The 19,711-nt window shown below is 44.1% G+C and overlaps 1 protein-coding gene across 1 annotated transcript in view; it reads left to right on the forward strand.

The window, feature by feature from the left end:
• Positions 1-518: 518 nt before the first annotated feature.
• itga2.2 (integrin, alpha 2 (CD49B, alpha 2 subunit of VLA-2 receptor), tandem duplicate 2) overlaps positions 519-19,711 on the forward strand; it is a 28,003-nt gene continuing 8,810 nt past the window's right edge. Inside the window, exons 1-20 of the mRNA XM_066650615.1 lie at positions 519-613; positions 5,432-5,555; positions 9,251-9,360; positions 9,852-9,943; positions 10,037-10,151; positions 10,734-10,861; positions 10,951-11,099; positions 11,372-11,522; positions 12,030-12,195; positions 13,334-13,407; positions 13,718-13,856; positions 15,274-15,419; positions 15,540-15,683; positions 15,791-15,994; positions 16,115-16,245; positions 16,788-16,951; positions 17,041-17,300; positions 18,282-18,364; positions 18,800-18,938; positions 19,194-19,286. Coding sequence (XP_066506712.1) covers positions 568-613; positions 5,432-5,555; positions 9,251-9,360; positions 9,852-9,943; positions 10,037-10,151; positions 10,734-10,861; positions 10,951-11,099; positions 11,372-11,522; positions 12,030-12,195; positions 13,334-13,407; positions 13,718-13,856; positions 15,274-15,419; positions 15,540-15,683; positions 15,791-15,994; positions 16,115-16,245; positions 16,788-16,951; positions 17,041-17,300; positions 18,282-18,364; positions 18,800-18,938; positions 19,194-19,286 — 2,658 coding nt within the window. The 5' untranslated portion in view covers positions 519-567. The remainder of the gene's footprint in view (positions 614-5,431; positions 5,556-9,250; positions 9,361-9,851; positions 9,944-10,036; positions 10,152-10,733; positions 10,862-10,950; positions 11,100-11,371; positions 11,523-12,029; positions 12,196-13,333; positions 13,408-13,717; positions 13,857-15,273; positions 15,420-15,539; positions 15,684-15,790; positions 15,995-16,114; positions 16,246-16,787; positions 16,952-17,040; positions 17,301-18,281; positions 18,365-18,799; positions 18,939-19,193; positions 19,287-19,711) is intronic.

Below are 19,711 nucleotides of genomic sequence, written 5' to 3' on the forward strand. Positions count from 1 at the left end.
GTTTTACCGTAAATGGTAGTATTTCCTGGAGGTGAGCAAAAAAATAAAAGAAGTGTACGGAAAACTCATCGCGATAAGGTTATAGTTTACATGAGTGACGTCACTACAGAAGTAACGTTAGCATTCTTTCCCGCCCTTGTTCCAGCAGACCCCTCCTCAACGGCGTGAAATGGCTGCAGTGCATTTTTACGGTTGGAATTTTGTATATCAATGTTTTAAAACTGTGTAGCACGTTGTAAAAGTAATACATACATAAATAAACAAACTAGTGATTATGACACACTGAATTCAAAGCACATTCGCTTGATTCTGAGGTAAAAAAGCTTTAATTTAAAGCGATTTAGCTGAACGTGGGAGAATATAATATTCTTAACCTATCACAACCACAGATTCTTCCTATAATTTGAATAATTCACTCACTTCTACCCTTCGAGTGAGTCCAGGGGGGCGGGGCTTGTCTAAATACGGCTGGGAAATGACAACACCTCTGTTTGCACCGTCCAATGCCAGGAGTGAGCTCTAACACTGAAGCCGCTCAACTCCTCAACACAAGGCTTTTTCAGAAACATGGATTTAACGACCAACGTGTTCCTGATGTTCCTCTTCATTCAGGGTAAGAACGAGTTATTAATATTAGACCTAGAGTAAAAAAAAGGCTCCTTCAAATCACATTAGTACGAGGTTTTTGAGCAGTTCACTGACCACTTGCATGAAGCATCTTAAGGGGGTTTTATGTAAAATACTTGGGTGAGTCTAAGGCTTTAAATATCTGTCTGTAACTGTAAAAATAAAAGTCTTCTTTAAAATTCTCAAAGTAAACTGACAGAAAAGTAATTTACAAATTAAAATAAAATGTTTTTGAAGTGGAACACTGGGTATTTTATTTCTGACCAATTTTAAGAAGGAATAAAAATAAAAATAAAAATCACAGATTGCAGCTGTGCATCTCTTCTCCATCAGATAAACTTCCTTATCCGAATGTGCCTCTAGGGCAGGTGCCCTGCGTGTTTTAACATGTGTCCCCTGTCAGTGCCGAAGACATTTTTTACTTCAGTCCAACACTGATGAATTTAAGCTGATAGTGAACCTTACACTTGTGTAAAACTGCTGGTGTTATTCTCTTGAGCACTATCAGTGTAATCACACCTGTGTTGTGACAGCGTGAAATTCTTTCCTCACTCTCGAGACGTCTGAAAAAAATATATATTGTCTTTAAGAGTGTGTCCTGAGCGCGCAGTGACCAGATTACACAGTGCTGGCCATTCTTTGTTTATTCAATTTTCAGTCAAAACAACCATTAAATCACTGTTATTATCTGTTAGCACTGTTAGCACCTACACACAGCCTCTGCATTAACTGCATCCACAGTAACGCTTCTGTTATTTCATGAGTTTTGCTTCTTTTTCATAGAAACCCACCAAGAAGGTTTCCCACGCCTTCTAAAGTTCACTCTCAGCCCGAACAGACTCAGAACAGAACAGTGATAGTGAGGTCTTGGCGCTGGAGTGAGCTGGACATTCTTAACAGAACACATTGTTTATGTTGCAGATTCAATTCTTTTGTGTCTATTTCCTTTTCTCAGCATGGTGGATTCTTGTCCGATCCTATCAGAGTTGTGAGTTAGGAGAGTGGACGTAAACACACGTTGGGCTTGACTCTCTCCTTTCTCGGTCTCAGAGATACATGTTTTCAGGGCTGTGGGGTGATGAAGCTCTATACTCTACCTTTGAGATGATTTGGAGCAGTGTTTGTGAGCTATAACTAATCATACACCATCAGTATCTGACCTCATCGGTGTTTATGGGGCTGACATGTCCCGAACCCCAAAAGCAATGGCCCGACGTCTAGTGGCCAGTAGAAATGTTGGAGGAGCAGGTTTCCGCAACCTCTCGGCTTTGTGGGGTACGTGTGCAAAGAATGTGGCCCACAGTAGAAGCTGGAATGTGATGTTTGTAAGTGTAAATGATGTAGACTGCAGGGAATATGTGCAACAATTATCTCTAAGTCTAAATGGGTTATCCGGCTTACTGACCATAAAGCAGCAAGCGGACCGGAAACATATTGGAACAGAATCAGCAGGCTTGTCTCTCTCTCTGTCTCTCTCTAACCTTCCCCCTGACCTTTACTCCACATTCTCTCTTTCTGTTTCTCTCTCTCTCTCTCTCTCTCTCTGTTTCTCTCTCTCTCTCTGTTTCTCTCTTTCTCTCTCTCTGTTTCTCTCTTTCTCTCTCTCTCTCTGTTTCTCTCTCTCCCTCTCTCTGTTTCTCTCTCTCTCTCTCTCTCTGTTTCTCACTCTCTCTCTCTGTCTCTCTCTCTGTTTCTCACTCTCTCTCTCTGTCTCTCTGTCTCCCCCCCCCCTCTCTCTCTGTCTCTCTGTCTCTCCCCCCTCTCTCTGTTTCTCTCTCTCTCTCTCTCTCTCTGTTTCTCTCTCTCTCTCTGTTTCTCTCTTTCTCTCTCTCTCTCTGTTTCTCTCTCTCCCTCTCTCTGTTTCTCTCTCTCTCTCTCTCTGTTTCTCACTCTCTCTCTCTGTCTCTCTCTCTGTTTCTCACTCTCTCTCTCTGTCTCTCTGTCTCCCCCCCCCTCTCTCTCTGTCTCTCTGTCTCTCCCCCCTCTCTCTGTTTCTCTCTCTCTCTCTCTCTCTCTCTGTTTCTCTCTTTCTCTCTCTCTCTGTTTCTCTCTCTCTCTTTCTCTTTCTGTTTCTCTCTCTCCCTCTCTCTCTCTCTCTCTCTCTCTCTCTGTTTCTCACTCTCTCTCTCTTTCTCTCTCTGTCTCTCCCCCCCCTCTCTGTTTCTCTTTCTCTCTCTCTTTCTCTCTCTCTCTCTCTCTCTGTTTCTCTTTCTCTCTCTCTCTTTCTCTCTCTCTCTGCCTCTCTTTCCCTCTCTCTCTTTCTCTCTCTCTCTGTTTCTCTCTCTTTGTCTATCTGTTTCTCTCTCTCTCTTTTTCTCTCTCTGTCTCTCCTTCCCTCTCTCTCTCTCTCTCTTTTTTTCCTAGACTTAATCTGTCTTCTGTCTTTCCTCTGACTCCTACTCTTGTTTCATTCTTAGTTCCTTCTCACTCTGGACACTGTATCCGCTCAGATTTTTAAGGGTGTCTTTGTTTAGAATCTGAGTCTGAATCTGAGTGTGTGTGTGTGTGTGTGTGTGAGTGTGTGTCCTAGCAGCCTTTAGCTTATCTCCTCAATAGTGACAGATTAGAAAGTGAGAAAGTTAGCAAATGACTGCACGTGCTGATTACACTGAGGTTCAGCTGCATCTTGACTTCATACATCCATTTTTAAGGTAAAGCTTCTGTTTGATGGTGACTATTTCCCTGTTGCACTGCTCCACAGCTAATGGCTGGGGAAATCTTTATCCAACTAGTTTACGCATAGCATCATGTATGCAGACTTTAGGCTCATGTGCAGCTGCACCTCAGCATCTCATGCTTTTCTGTGGACAGTCTTCACATTCACACAGTTGAACATCTGTGTCCTCGAGCAGCTGAATCCACTCATTGTAAGTTGTGTCTACCAACCTTTGGATACAGTGTAAGTGAGAGGCCTGCAGTTTACAGGGTTAATGTATCAGAGCCCAAGCCAAAGGGGAGCTTCCAGTCGGCTTGGTATGAAACGTTCAGTACAGTTTTGCCAGAACAGGATCAAACCTGCCTGTGCTCGGTTACTTTTATATCATCAGCACACAGCCTGCGTGTGAGGAATGTCTATAAACATTTGTGATCACATCAAATGGAGATGGTTATGGTCATCCTGAGTGTGAAATGACCTGTCTCTGGATCTGTGAACATGCCGTGTAGAGGTTGTTAGGCCAGATGTTTAAAAAAAGTCAACGAGAAGATGCACAGCATCTTATTCTAAAATTAAATGCTCACCTCCATGGAGGGTCCCTCCTGAAAGGAAAGAAACCCACACAGACACAGGGAGAACACACCACACTCCTCACAGACAGTCACCCGGAGGAAACCCACGCAGACACAGAGAGAACACACCTCACTCCTCACAGACTGTCACCCAGAGGAAACCCACGCAGACACAGGGAGAACACACCACACTCCTCACAGACAGTCACCCAGAGGAAACCCACGCAGACACAGGGAGAACACACCTCACTCCTCACAGACTGTCACCTGGAGGAAACCCACGCAGACACAGGGAGAACACACCACACTCCTCACAGACGGTCACCTGGAGGAAACCCACGCAGACACAGGGAGAACACACCACACTCCTCACAGACGGTCACCCGGAGGAAACCCACGCAGACACAGGGAGAACACACTCCTCACAGACGGTCACCTGGAGGAAACCCACGCAGACACAGGGAGAACACACCACACTCCTCACACACAGTCACCCGGAGGAAACCCACACAGACACAGGGAGAACACCCCACACTCCTCACAGACATTCACCTGTAGGAAACCAATGCAGACACAGGGAAAACACACCACACTCCTCACAGACAGTCACCCGGAGCAGGACTCGAAGCTATAGCAGGTCCCTGGAGCTATGTGACTAAGACACTACCTGCTGCACCACCGTGCTACCCATGTGACATATAATGCATGGCTAAAGTGTACGGCAGTAAACACTACCAATGACCAATATATAGACTAGAGTATATCTATAGATGTAAATGTAAGTGTTTGGGTTAATCAAGAAGGTAACACTGCTACATTCTAACCAAAAGTCTAAGGTTCAAGTCCCTCAAGGCAAGCACACAAGAGCTTCTAAATGCTGTAAATGTAAAAAAGTACATGTATTGTTTCAAAATTAGGGGAAATTCAGGCACAGAATTAAGCAAACAAAAAAATAATAGCAGTCACAGTGTATGGAAATTCTCTTTTATATAAAATCTCAGTCTCAGTGTTAGCCCCATCGCTAGCAACATGTTCAATCCCAGGTGATGCCACCCCTTCATAAGTGAGAGAGAGTGTAAAATGGCCTCTCCCCACCATTCAACACACTACTAGCTAAAGTTGCCATATGAAAGCGAACAGAACGAGACCGCACCAATGTTCAGTGATGATGCAACAGCTGACTTTGTGTCTTGGACGACACACGCTAACCATCAAGATTTGATTGGGAAGATTAAGCTAATACCTAGAATGAGCAGCAGAATCCAATTCATTTAAGAGCAACTGACTAAGACTGCGTCACAACAAAAGCAGGAAGGTGTAAGTCTAGCTTTCAAATGCAAGGATGATTAAATAATACGTTTGTAAACCTGAGGTCTAGCTATAAACGCATTCGTGGGAACAGGATAAACATCAGACCTGCGCTGCTCTCGTTCTGTGTCATGTCATTTCCTGCACTGTTCAGGCTGAGATCATCTGATGGTGCCTTGCAGCGTCTTAAGGACTCAGAGTGTCTAGTGGAGATTTGTCCCTTGAAGCGTGCTCCGGAAGATCTAATGCTCTGTTTGTGTTTCTGCAGGTTGGAGGGTTGATCACAGCGAGGCCTTTAATGTGGGCACATCAGGAGCCAAAGTGTTCTCAGGAGCAGCAGTGGAGGAATTCGGATACACTGTGCAGCAGTTCAGCAACCACCAGAGCAAATGGTAAACTCTCAGGCACTTCTCTATGGCCCCTAAATGGTTCTTCGATTGGATGTTGGCCTTAAATAGCTGTAGAACCTTTAGATTACTTGGAAATTCGTAAGTGGACCAGTCAATGTTGGCCTTTGCATTATTCCAGGTGCAGGAGAACGCAAACTCTGTGTTGGCAAAGCCATTAGCCGTTTTTGACCGTATATGACGGGGTATTTAGATTTACAGCAGATGAGCAGACACTCATACAGAGAGTAGTTGCAACCACAGTAAATTTTCACACAGTTAAATGATAACCACAACACACAGTAACATACAGAAAAGAAGAACTGGCTTCACAGCCCTCTCTACTTGCAAATAATCTCCAAGAACATCTCAAACGCAGCTCAATCGCTCAAAAAGGAACAAAGAAATACATTATCTAGTTAAAAAGGGCTAACTATTTATGGACTAGCATGAGTCTAGCATTAGTAGAGTGCCCTCGGAAAGTATGAACTTCAGCCTGTTCCAAAGAAAGCCCTAGCTTTAAATTAATCCATAAATCATCTGTTTCCAGCAGGAGGGCGTTTAAAAAAATCCCAGATTTAGTCATTGACCATTCCCACCCAGTAGCTAGGTTTGCACCTATGACATGACACTCCATAGCTAGCCACATCCAGATACTTGTTGGACGTATGAGGCCTTTTACAAACACACTGCACCCAGAACTGTAAAGATGGCTAAAAGGAGACTCTTTATTTCACCCTACTACAGTAAACACAGACAGATGCACGTGTTCTTTCCCTTTATATCATTTTGATATCGGTTTCCACAGTGTCTTTATATCTTACTCGGTTTTATACAACAGAACGCACACTTCCTGTGCCGCTGTACCACCGTCTGCATGGTGCAGATCGCCCCTGAGCTCAGTTCCTATACAGTTTATCTCAGCAGAAATAGGTTCCTTCCTCTCATTCCATACAAAAACACACTTGGAGTTCTTTTCTGAACCGTGCTGGGGATTTCTCAGCGGATGCAGCGCAATAGTGTGGACAATATACAGGATACTGCTCTCTCAGTGCAGTGCACATATTCTCATCTAAAGGAGTGTGCCCTCAAAAGTTCCCCTTTATGAACATATACCTCCATTGTGTTTTTGTGATATTTATATTGAATTACTGCAAAACAGCCATTACCTGTGGGTTAGCCATTGTTACGGATAATGAGGAACGCAGTGCATTGTTCTTGTGTCATAACTGCTGTGCGATTTCCCTGTTTCTGTTGGCAATAAGGTTGATGCGCTGTATAATCATCGTTAAAGCTTCAGTGCGTACTATTCACCGCCTTGTCCTTACAGTTCATCTGTGGTTCAAAGGGTGGTGCCGCAGTCACACAGTAACACAGCTCCAGGGACCTGGAGGTTGTGGGTTCAAGTCCTGCTCCGGGTGACTGTCTGTGAGGATTTCCGTGTCTGCGTGGATTTCCTCCCATGGTCCAAAAACACACGTTGGTAGGTGGATTGGCGACTCAAAAGTGTCGGTAGGTGTGTGTGTGTCGGCCTGTGAAGGACTGGCGCCCCCTCCAGGGTGTGTTCCTGCCTTGCGCCCAATGATTCCAGGTAGGCTCTGGACCCACCGCGACCCTGAATTGGACAAGGGTTACAGATAATGAATGAACGTTCACTTTAAGCAGTTTAAACATCAACATAACACTCATAGAGTTACCATTCATTCATTCATTCATTATCTGTAACCCTTATCCAGTTCAGGGTCGCGGTGGGTCCAGAGCCTACCTGGAATCACTGGGCGCAAGGCGGGAATACACCCTGGAGGGGGCACCAGTCCTTCACAGGGCAACACTCACACATTCACTCACACACTCACACCTACGGACAGTTTTGAGTCGCCAATCCACCTACCAACGTGTGTTTTTGGACTGTGGGAGGAAACCAGAGCACCTGGAGGAAACCCACGCAAACACAGAGAGAACACACCACACTCCTCACAGACAGTCACCCGGAGGAAACCCACGCAAACACAGAGAGAACACACCACACTCCTCACAGACAGTCACCCAGAGGAAACCCACGCAGACACAGGGAGAACACACCACACTCCTCACAGACAGTCACCCGGAGGAAACCCACGCAGACACAGGGAGAACACACCACACTCCTCACAGACAGTCACCCGGAGGAAACCCACGCAGACACAGGGAGAACACACCAACTCCTCACAGAGAGTTACCCTACATACTGTTATATATACTACCAGATATGGTTATTAAGCATTTTATTACAATTAATTTCCACAAGAGGCCATTGTCCTTTATAATGTCCACATTTAAAGTTGCATCTAAGTGGGACTGATATTTTAAGTCATAGGTTCTGACTCAAGTTCTGTAGAGTCAGTTTTACCACAGTGTGTACACATGTGGCTGTGACGCTCATTTCCTTTATCCTAAAGCCATGGTTCATTATTCACTGTTATCTTGAACGGTCTAGACGTTTATAAACTCTGAATAGCATCACAAAAAAAAAGTCCCTCAGTGGTTCAGACTGATTAAGTAACTAAGAGGCACATTGTTTGTGCTGCGTGAGCCATTTCCTGTCCGAGTGTGGGCTACAAATGGCCACAGCTGATGGCATCATGTCGTCTTCAATGTGAGTCAGCTCTCCCCTGGACCTGAGTCAGGTTCACACAGCTTACATTTGCCACATCCTTTAAACACAGTTCTGCTAATATTTAACCACCCCTTGCTGATCCGGCATGTTCTGTTGGGTTTGATTTCATTATTATGTTTTTTAAGAAGATATTCGCTGATATTTCGCAGCGAAAACAGAGCTGTAAGGGGTTTGCTTTTGTAGAGTGTGCTTTGTTAGGCTTCAGATTCAGAAAATAATGTCATGCTGGACATGTTCTCTGTGGATTTAGTGCACTGCTGTGCGTCAAGTATTCTGACTTATTGCCTCTAGAGTATGTGTAATCTTGTGGGTGTGTCTGTGCCTGGTAGTGTGTCATTAAACACACACGCACACACACACACAATTACTGTTTCTATAGGAGTTTCCAAGGAGCTGTGTAAGAAATACTCAAAAATGTGTTAATGTTTTAGACACAAAAAAGAAAAGAAGTCTGTGTAGTTCATTGTTACTAAGTGAGGTGTTACACAATAAAGTTCTTAGTCATTTGTCATCTGTCCCAAATTTTATATCGTATCCTATTAAAGAGAACAAAGAAAGCAACACACACACACACACACTCTCTCTCTAATCTAAACATGTGTCCTGGTCCAAGTATGTGTACATCCACGCAGAATCACACACACATACACATCCAGAATCACACACACACATCCTGGAACCACACTGGTCATCTCAAATACTGTTTATACACATTCCAATCCAGTGAAATCCCCTTAACTCCATGTTCCGTGCCTGAGCAGGTGTAATCACCAGCTTAGAGCATGCAGCCTCCATCAATTACTGTAAACACCAAGAGATGCTCCAAATACACACTTTAACAGCAAGTTACTTTAACTACTGACTTAGATAAGCCTTAAACAAACCAGACAATGTTAATGAATTCAGTCAGGAATGACAGTTACACCTCTGTAAAATCACTTAAGCATTTGTTTTCCAGTTTGTTGATCATTGAGGTGTCAGCGGAGTCATTCAGAGTGTTTCTGAAAGTGATTTGACTGTGATGAGTGCCGGTGTTTTCCTGCAGGTTACTGGTGGGATCTCCGTGGGCTGGTTACGATCAGAACAGGAAGGGAGATGTTTATAAGTGTGACATCACAAGCCCGGGGTCCACCTGTGAAAGACTCAACCTTCAGAGTAAGAACATCTTATCTCTCACTCCCTCTTTATTAATGCTCTCTGGCACTGAGCAGTTTAAATCAACACTCACTGGAGAATGACCTGGATTTAAAGAGTTTCCCTGGACTTTGAAACTTAAGCCTCATTCCTCAGCGCATTTTGGTTCTGTTCCTGGAGAATTTTAGAGCCTCGGTGCTCTTTGAACAGAGTAGCTTCAGTTAGCTTTAGATGCTAAACTTTGTCAGTGCTAAAAGGTATCGTATTGGCTTCCCTAGAATGTTAGCCTACATTAGCTTGCTAACTAGCATTGAAACATAAAAAAGAGGCTCCTGTTGATGAAATGGTTAAATCCTGGGCCTATAACAGGGACATAGATTGATCAGTTGTGTCCTAAGTATCTAAGATAAAAGGCAGTGCTCTAAAGACAGAGGAGCTGTGATCAAAAGACACCCCTCAGTCAATCTGAAAGTAATATGTGATTTATGTTTCAATCAACTCATGGTTTCCAGACTCTGTCAATATACCGAATGTGCAGAACGTCAACACAAACATGAGCCTGGGGTTAACCCTCGCACCGAGGACCAAGACCAACGGATTCATGGTAATCTACTTTTTTTTAAAATAAAACATACACTCATTTCAGATGTGCTAATCTGTGAAAGCTAATGCTAGCTTGTGTTTTTGTTCGTTTCAGACGTGTGGTCCTCTCTGGGCTCAGGGCTGTGGATCTCAGTATTTCGTCCCAGGAGTTTGTGCGGAAGTGAGCGCTCTTTTCTCTCCACAACCTGCGGCCTCCCCTGCAGTTCAAAGTAGGAATGAAGTCTTATCTCTCACTCCCTCCTTACGAGTCTCTCCCTCTTGCTCTCTGACTCACACATAGACTGTGTATCAGTGGCGATTGCTCTAAGACTGCAAGGGAAGCTCAGCTTCCCCTAAAATGTCAAAAAATAAGTGATCAAATATATACTGTTGTGTGTACGTGTCACTGAATAAATATGCACTACAACGCGCTCAACTTTTGTTCAGAATCAGCTTCTTATCACTGGTAAAGACGCGGCTTTCCTCTCAATCATTCCCGCAGCTTCACAGTGCTTGAAACAGTGAGGACGCTGAGCATCCACAGAGTTCAATAGCGAAGCAGCGAAGTGCAGCGAAACGAGACGAGTCATTGGATAAATGCTGGGTCACAGATCATTTTCTTAAAAAGGAATAAATAAACCGACACATTTTATGGTGTAGGCCGAAGTTGAGCTTCCCCTCCTTGAAAGACCAGCATCCGCCACTGATTTACACACAAACTCACTCTTCTGAGACTTGTCTCACACCACTTTTATCTGAATTACTTTCAGGAGACTTGACTATAAATCTATACGATTTATTTCCTTAACCAGGTTGTGGCGGTCCAATGGATGTTGTAATTGTTCTGGACGGGTCCAACAGTATTTATCCCTGGCCACCAGTTGTGGCTTTTCTTAAGAAGTTGTTGGAGAATCTGGAGATTGGACCTGAAAAAACACAGGCAAGTCTCTGCCACCAGAACACGCTGAGCATCGCGGTTAAAGTCTATTAAGGCTTTGATTTCTGATAGTTCTTCTGATTTTGTTGCAGGTCAGCGTACTTCAGTATGGTACTGATTCCAAGACTGAGTTCTCACTGAACAAGTATCAAACTAAAAAGGACATCATTGCTGCAGCTTCCAAAATTACTCAGAAAGGTGGCCTGGAGACAAATACATTCGGAGCTATCAAAAACGCCAGGTATGAACGAACCCCAACAAATCTCTGAATCAGTTCCAGAGACATTACACGATGATGAGGGAAAACAGCACGTAGATCTGAAGCTCACTCATCTACAACATCTATACCCAGCAGTTGTGCCTCCAGTAGAGCACCACCGACTTTTGTGTTTGTCGTTTTAAAGAAGAAATAACCATGAACACACGTGTTTGCAGTGCAGAGTCCGTAAGCGTGTGTAAGTGATTAAATGAAGGTGCCCAGAGATTATTTTATGTGTATTGTGTGTATCACAGAGCAACTGCATATTTACCTTCAAATGGAGGCCGCCCAGGAGCCAGTAAAGTGATGGTGGTGGTCACAGATGGAGAATCACATGACAACTCCCTGAGAGACGCAGTCATTAATGACTGCAACAAAGATGGGATCACTCGCTTTGGTATTGCTGTGAGTATAGACCCTAAAGAAGCAACAATTTAAAAACGGATGTATATATAAGCTGAAGCACATCCTGTCCTTACCTCACTGTCTTAATAAACTGTATATAAACCAACAGTAGCATCTGCTAAACCATAGATAGTGTAATCTTACTTGAGACGGTTTTAACACATATTCAAACCCACTGTAGACCTCAGCTAGTGCCTGTAAGTCATGCACATTGTGGTTGTTTTGCACGATCACAAACACTTATTTTAATTCTCTTATTCCCTATTAATGTGGGCTCTTTGTTTACAGTGTGTTGTATGTAAACTTTGAAAATGTGTGCATTTATTGGCCTCCAGAATGTATATTGTGTAAATTATATGTACATTACTTAAGAGACATCTACAGCCAGAAAATCTATTAATATATTCCACCTTTTTGGGTTTTTGTTGGTTTCAAGGTCTTCATATACCGAGTATACGCATGTATTAAAATGGAAGGTTGTTTGACCTTTTGTTTTTGTTTTTTCAGGTGCTTGGTTATTACACGAGGAATAATATTGACACCTCTAAACTGACCGAGGAGATCAAGTCAATCGCTAGTGTTCCAACAGAAAGGTATTACTTCAATGTGTCGGATGAAGTTGCACTCTCGGAAATTGCTGGAACTCTTGGAGATCGCATCTTCAACATTGAAGGTACGAGGATTTTTAATTTGTATGTTTTTTCTGTTAAATTGTATCACTTAATAGAAATTGTTTGGTAATTCCTCACTGATGTTAAATATGTGGTTGTTTGTGTCATTGAGAGTTTATCCACATTTCAGTAATTGAATTGAAAGATCATGTGTTACTTGGTAGTTGGCAATAACTTAACGTATGAAGCTGTATATGATACTCTCAATGATAGAACGAGTGATTAAAACCGTACTTTGGGAATAACTTGATAAGACCACACATTTGATCTCCTTGCTGTGATGTCAGCATTCGGTAAACAATCATTGAGCTTCTGTATGTGCATTAACTATAGTTGTGCCTGGGGAAAAACATAGTCAAATTATATTATAGGAAAAAAATAGCCACTGTCTGTGAGGAGTGTGGTGTGTTCTCCCTGTGTCTGTGTGGGTTTCCTCCGGGTGACTGTCTGTGAGGAGTGTGGTGTGTTCTCCCTGTGTCTGCGTGGGTTTCCTCCGGGTGACTGTCTGTGAGGAGTGTGGTGTGTTCTCCCTGTGTCCACGTGGGTTTCCTCCAGGTGACTGTCTGTGAGGAGTGTGGTGTGTTCTCTCTGTTCCTGCGTGGGTTTCCTCCGGGTGACTGTCTGTGAGGAGTGTGGTGTGTTCTTCCTGTGTCTGCATGGGTTTCCTCCGGGTGATTTTCTGTGAGGAGTGTGGTGTGTTCTCCCTGTGTCTGCGTGGGTTTCCTCCGGGTGACTGTCTGTGAGGAGTGTGGTGTGTTCTCCCTGTGTCTGCGTGGGTTTCCTCCCACAGTCCAAAAACCTACGTTGGTAGGTGGATTGGTGACTCAAAAGTGTCCGTAGGTGTGTGTGTGTGTGTGTGTGTTGCCCTGTAAAGGAATGGCGCCCCCTCCAGGGTGTATTCCCCCCCTCTTGCGCCCAATGATTCCAGGTAGGCTCTGGACCCACCACAACCCTGAACTGGATAAGGGTTACAGAAAATGAATGAATGAAAAAATAGCCCTTCAAAGCAAAGAAGATTCTCTTCTGATCATGAAGCTGAGTGTTGAGTTATTCTTAAAAATGTAGTACACAGCTGCTTTATGTTAGCATCACTTTCCGTCTGTATATTGTCACATATAATAATTCAGCTCTTTTCTGCAGGGACTGGCAAAGGGGGTGAGTTCAAAATGGAGATGTCTCAGGTTGGATTCAGTGTACACCAGGCCAAAAATCAGGTACGGTATCCATGCTGTTATCTTCCATATTTTAATCATTTTTTATTAACAATGAAACACAGTGCTAACACAGGCTTTACCTGAACATGAACCCTTTTCCCAAGAGTTCCGTTTTATTTAAAACTTATATCCCACCTTATTTAATGTTGTTTGTAATGTTGGTATTTTGAACGAAATTTAAGAACAAGAGCTATGTTCGTGGAATTAATTCATTTGCAATTTTCAATTTGGTCAGAAAAATTGAAATTATATTCCCCCAAAATCTGTGAGCATTTCTGTTTACTCCTTGTCCTCGTTTCTGTCTGTGAAGGACGTGCTGATGCTGGGGGCTGTTGGAGCTTATGGCTGGAGTGGAACAGTTGTCCATAAAACTGGACTGAATTCAGACATTTTCCCCAAAGAATCTTTTGAGAATATCCTGGAGGATAAAAACCACAGCTCCCTACTGGGTGAGTCATTATTCCGTACTGTACACGACAGACCCAAAGGGGTTTGGACACCTGCTCACCCAAAATGTTCACTAAAATGAAGAGCATTCAAAGGGACTTTGTGACCCTTTTGTGGCAGTTACCGCTCCTAGTCTGGATGCTACACACTGGAACATTTCTATGAGGATTTGATTGCTTTCCACCTTTAGAGTGGTAGTGAGGTCAGGTACGGATACTGGATGCTTCAATCGGGATTACAATCACCAAATGTAATCCATAGCGCCCCATCACTCCTAAGATCACGGTTCCAGAGCCCAGTGCCGGGGGTCTTTATGTCCGTCTAACTGACACTTTACATGTGGCATGGTAACCTTCAACTCATGTGCAGCTGCTTCTTGGCATTATTTTCTATGAGGATTATACAAGGTGTCAAATGTAAGTACACAGTGTGTCTAAAATGATCACCTTCAGACTGGTTATATATAAATGTATCCTTACATTTTAGACGCCCTGCATAATCCCCACACTGTACACACCAGTGGCGATTGCTCTAAGACTGCAAGGGAAGCTCAGCTTCCCCTAAAATGTAAATAAATAAGTGATCAAATATATACTGTTGTGTGTACATGTCATTGAATAAATATGCACTACAACACGCTCAACTTTTGTTCAGAATCAGCTTCTTATCACTGGTAAAGACGCGGCTTTCCTCTCAATCATTCCCGCAGCTTCACAGTGCTTTAAACAGTGAGGACGCTGAGCATCCACAGAGTTCAATAGCGAAGCAGCGAAGTGCAGTGAAACGAGACGAGTCATTGGATAAATGCTGGGCTTTGTCCCGCCCATCGGACGCTCAGCGTCTCTGGGGGTCTGTGGGGCAGTGGGCTGGCCTCGGCTGGCCCGGACGCTCAGCTTCTGCATGATGATTGGATGATCTGTCTGAGGCTGAATCCCTTTTTGATTGACAGCGAAATGAGCGAATCAGCGATCCTTTGGTTTAAAGATCCGTGGGAGCACAGGCGGACACACTTCACATGGGCCAAGGCCGTTTAAGCAGCCTAGCTCTGCTGGCCATTGAGAGGACACTAGTCAAGTCCCTGGAAAAGACGCCTTGTTGGTACGACAGGGTCACAGATCATTTTCTTAAAAAGGAACGGAGGGTAGAATTTACGTATAAATAAACCGACACATTTTATGATGTAGGCCCAAATTGGGCTTCCCCTCCTTGAAAGACCAGCATCCGCCACTGGTTCACATGTATTTTAGAAATTGTGTGTGTGTGTGTGTGTGTATACACATACATCACTGTGGTTTCGTTGGTTATGATGATGAATTGATGGGCTTTGGCTCAAATGAAAGTGGTATTAATCATGCACTTCTGCTTGTTGTTGTTCACACAGCCTTATCATTAATGATTTGTCTGTGGTCGTGTGTTCAGGATACTCAGTGACAACACTGACCGATGGGTCCTCAGAGTACTTTGTTGCTGGTGCTCCACGTTCTAACCACACTGGTCAAGTGTTGGTGTACACCATAAACAGCCAGAAAAAACCCATCATCGTCGACTCACAGAGAGGAGATCAGGTGCGTTATGTTAACGTACTCATTCCAGGCTTTCATCTGTAACTCCTATTTTCCCAATAAGCACAAGTAGAAACTCGTTTGCTTGTATAAGATGCATAACCAGGCCACCTCTCTTTGCAGATTGGCTCCTACTTTGGTAGTGTGCTATCTCCTCTGGATGTGGATCGTGATGGTGTTACAGATCTTCTGCTGGTTGGAGCCCCGATGTACATGAGTGAACAGAAGAAAGAGACTGGCCAAGTTTACATCTTCTCCATTACAAAGGTGAAGCAGTTATCCACAGCTAGAACTTAAACTATGACACTGTAGTATTAGCTTCAAACCCTTTTGAATGTTTTTAACAAGGTCTGTTGTTATTCACGGGTCTCCAGGGTGTTTTGAGCAGCCAGGGTTTTCTAGAAGGTTCCTCTCCGCTGGAGAACGCTCGTTTTGGGATGGCCATCGCTGCTGTTCCTGACCTCAACCTGGACGGATTCACTGATGTGGTGGTCGGAGCGCCGCTGGAGAACGACAACAAGGGAGCCATTTACATTTTCAACGGGGATAAAAAAAACATCAGGAGACAGAGCTCTCAGGTAGAAATAAACAGACGAGGAACCAAATCCACCCAGAGATACAGCAGTGTGAAAAAGTCAGAGACCACTCTTTACAATAGCAGGAAAAACTCATACAAGTCTTTTTTTAACAACTTCCAGAAAATTCTTGGCTCAAAACTGGACCCAGGCTTGACGTACTTTGGGCGTTCTTTAGACGGCAGTGGAGATCTGAATGGTGACACAATCCCAGATGTCTCAGTGGGGAGTTATGGGAAGGTGCTGCAGCTCTGGTAAGTATCAGTAAATCTCATCATGCACTGACGCCTCATGTATTTCTGAAGGAAAGTAGGTTATTCCATGATAAGGCTCTGAAATAAGGAGCTTCAGTTGCATCAACATTTTAAAGTTTTCTAATCTTGTAACTCAAAATGTCCTCTGTCCTCCCTCAACTGCATAAAAGTGGTTAAATAAGTGTGTAGCAGTGAGACACAGCAAGTGTTAAGGTCAGCACATCTACGCTGGACTGTCTGGACTATCTGAAATATGGCTACAGCTGGGTCTTCGGGTCTTCACCATGGAATGTCTGCAGATGTGTGACCTGGGAACTCTCCTGTCTGACACGTCTGGTCAAAGATTTCTCAAGATCAAGTTCAAATTCCAGCTAAACATCAACATTTCCTGGTCAATTAAATAAAACCAATCAGGCTCTAAGTGCTACAGTAATTCCCTGTTTACACAAGGACTTGTGAACACTGTTAGTGTGAATTCTGGTCAAACACTGTTTATATGATAAGGTGCACAGTAAATTTTTGTATAATGCATGTGCTCTCAGGTCCAGGGGAGTTGCAGTTGTGACAGCCAAGGTCACCTTCACTCCAGACAGGATCAGCATTCTGAGTAAACCCTGCACGCTTAGTGGGAGAGCGGTGTCCTGTTTCAGCGCTAAAGTCTGCTTCAGTGCAGGTTTCAGACCAGCAAAAGCAGTAGGACCTGCAGGTAAAGAATACAGAGCATATACTGAACATTTAACACACCATAAATTGTGCAGTAACTCTGTCATAAATGTATGTATTTTCAATAAACAGAGATCAAGTACAACCTGACACTGGATGCTGACCTGCAGTCGTCTCGAGTCAGCTCCAGAGGTCAGTTCAGTAACTCAGAGAGGGTCGTCCAGCGGGACATCAGTGTGTCTGTGACGGAGACATGTGAGAATCATCAGGTTTATGTCCAGGAAGCTCCTGATCTGGTCAGCTCCATCGCCCTCAAAGTGGACATCAGACTCCAGAATCCTGACTCCAGTCCAGTGCTGGACCCCTTCAAACAAATGGCCTGGGCTTTCTTTGTGAGTCATTAGAGTCAAATAGAGTCTGCTTTGTGGCTTTGCCTTTTTTGCTGAATTAATTTACAGTACAATTAACTATAAAATAAAATAAAATTAATTAAGTATGTACTTTGAATGGGCGGCACGGTGGCGCAGCAGGTAGGTGTCGCAGTCACACAGCTCCCGATTCGGATTCCCGATCCGGGTGACTGTCTGTGAGGAGTGTAGTGTGTTCTCCCTGTGTCTGCGTGGGTTTCCTCCGAGTGACTGTCTGTGTGTTCTCCCTGTGTCTGCGTGGGTTTCCTCTGGGTGACAGTCTGTGAGGAGTGTAGTGTGTTCTCCCTGTGTCTGCGTGGGTTTCCTCCGAGTGACTGTCTGTGTGTTCTCCCTGTGTCTGCGTGGGTTTCCTCTGGGTGACAGTCTGTGAGGAGTGTAGTGTGTTCTCCCTGTGTCTGCGTGGGTTTCCTCCGAGTGACTGTCTGTGTGTTCTCCCTGTGTCTGTGTGGGTTTCCTCCGGGTGACTGTCTGTGAGGAGTGTGGTGTGTTCTCTCTGTGTCTGCGTGGGTTTCCTCCGGGTGACTGTCTGTGAGGAGTGTGGTGTGTTCTCCCTGTGTCTGCGTGGGTTTCCTCCGGGTGACTGTCTGTGAGGAGTGTGGTGTGTTCTCCCTGTGTCTGCGTGGGTTTCCTCCGGGTGATCCAGTTTCCTCCCAATGTCCAAAAACACACGTTGGTAGGTGGACTGGCGACTCTAAAGTGTCCGTAGGTGTGAGTGAATGTATGAGTGTGTGTTGCTCTGTGAAGGACTGGCACCCCCTCCAGGGTGTATGATTCCAGGTAGGCTCTGGACCCACTGCGACCCTGAACTGGATAAGGGTTACTGACAATGAATGAATTAATTAATCTACTTTGAATGTGTTTAATTGTGATTTATTTATTCTCTAATTGATAGCCATTTAAAGAGTATTCTCACAGTAAAGGAATTTCTTCATCTCCTTGTTTCAGATCCCGTTTTCTAAGGACTGTGGTTCTGATGAGGTGTGTCACAGCGACCTGGTGTTGACCGTAGTGGGAAAGCATCGTTCTGGGTAGGATGTGGTAATATTTAATTAATAAAAGAAGTCATTAATACAGACCCCAGGTTATTATTTGTTTACCGTATAAATATTCATAGGACAAAACCTCTCATCTCCAAAGGAAATGACAGGCCTTGTCTTGAAGAGACAGTGATAGAAACAATCTTTGCCAATTATTTTGCTGAGGGTAGGGGTCACATCCCTCTTTCCAGACTTTCATTGGAGCCTGGTGATGGAGGACTCATGGGTGTAGTGCTATTCTGTAGAGCTCTTACCATCCGTGTGTGATCAGTGGATGAGGTTTATTCAAAATGTAGCTGAAAAGACTAATCATTAATTAAAGGGTATCTACAAATATTTAGACATAGTGTTTGTTACACAGACTGAACCCGTACATTTGGTCACTGATTTACTCTTTAATAAACTGATATTCTCGTCCATTTCTAGCTACTCTTTTCTGGTGAATTACAACAACAAAAGGCTGTCCTTCACTGTGACGGTCATGAACAGGAAGGAGAATGCCTACAACACAAGAGTCTCTGCCCGCTACTCCAGCAACCTTTTCTACTCCTCTGTTACTACTCCTGTAAGTGTAGCATCCTTTCATCTCCACAAAACAACATCAGAGTTTACGAGTTTTCATGCAAGACACATACACTTTCCAGCTTTTAATGTTAACTACCTACAGTGAAGTCCCAGTGCCTTGGAACACGTTACAAATAGAGTAACTACCTCCCACATAATGTTCAGTTTGTAATATTTCGCAATGACTTTTTTAATATGGACATGTTAATTAAATTTGTTTGTAGCTCATCCAGTTTTTGTCATGATGTATTTTCAGAGCGATGGCACTGAGGTTAAATGCACCTCTGTTAAAGACACTGAAATCCTGACCTGTCAAGTGGGCTACCCAGCCATCAGAACTGACCAATCGGTGAGATATCCCTGTCTGTTTGACGTAAAAATTAAACATATTGTAGTTGTTGATTTACCACGAGGGCAGCACGGTGGCGCAGCAGGGAGTGTTGCAGTCACACAGCTCCAGGGGACTGGAGGTTGTGGGTTCGATTCCCGCTCCGGGTGACTGTCTGTGTGGGTTTCCTCCGGGTGACTGTCTGTGAGGAGTGTGGTGTGTTCTTCCTGTGTCTGTGTGGGTTTCCTCCGGGTGACTGTCTGTGAGGAGTTGGTGTGTTCTCCCCGTGTCCGTGTGGGTTTTCCGATTCGCCCAATGATTCCAGGTAGGCTCTGGACCCGCCGCGACCCTGAACTGGATAAGCGGTTACAGATAATAAAGGAATGAATGAATGAATGATTTACCACGCAGACACAGGGAGAACACACCACACTCCTCATAGACAG

The sequence above is a fragment of the Hoplias malabaricus genome, chromosome 18 (genome assembly GCF_029633855.1).
Source record: "Hoplias malabaricus isolate fHopMal1 chromosome 18, fHopMal1.hap1, whole genome shotgun sequence".
In the NCBI taxonomy this organism is placed as follows: domain Eukaryota; kingdom Metazoa; phylum Chordata; class Actinopteri; order Characiformes; family Erythrinidae; genus Hoplias; species Hoplias malabaricus.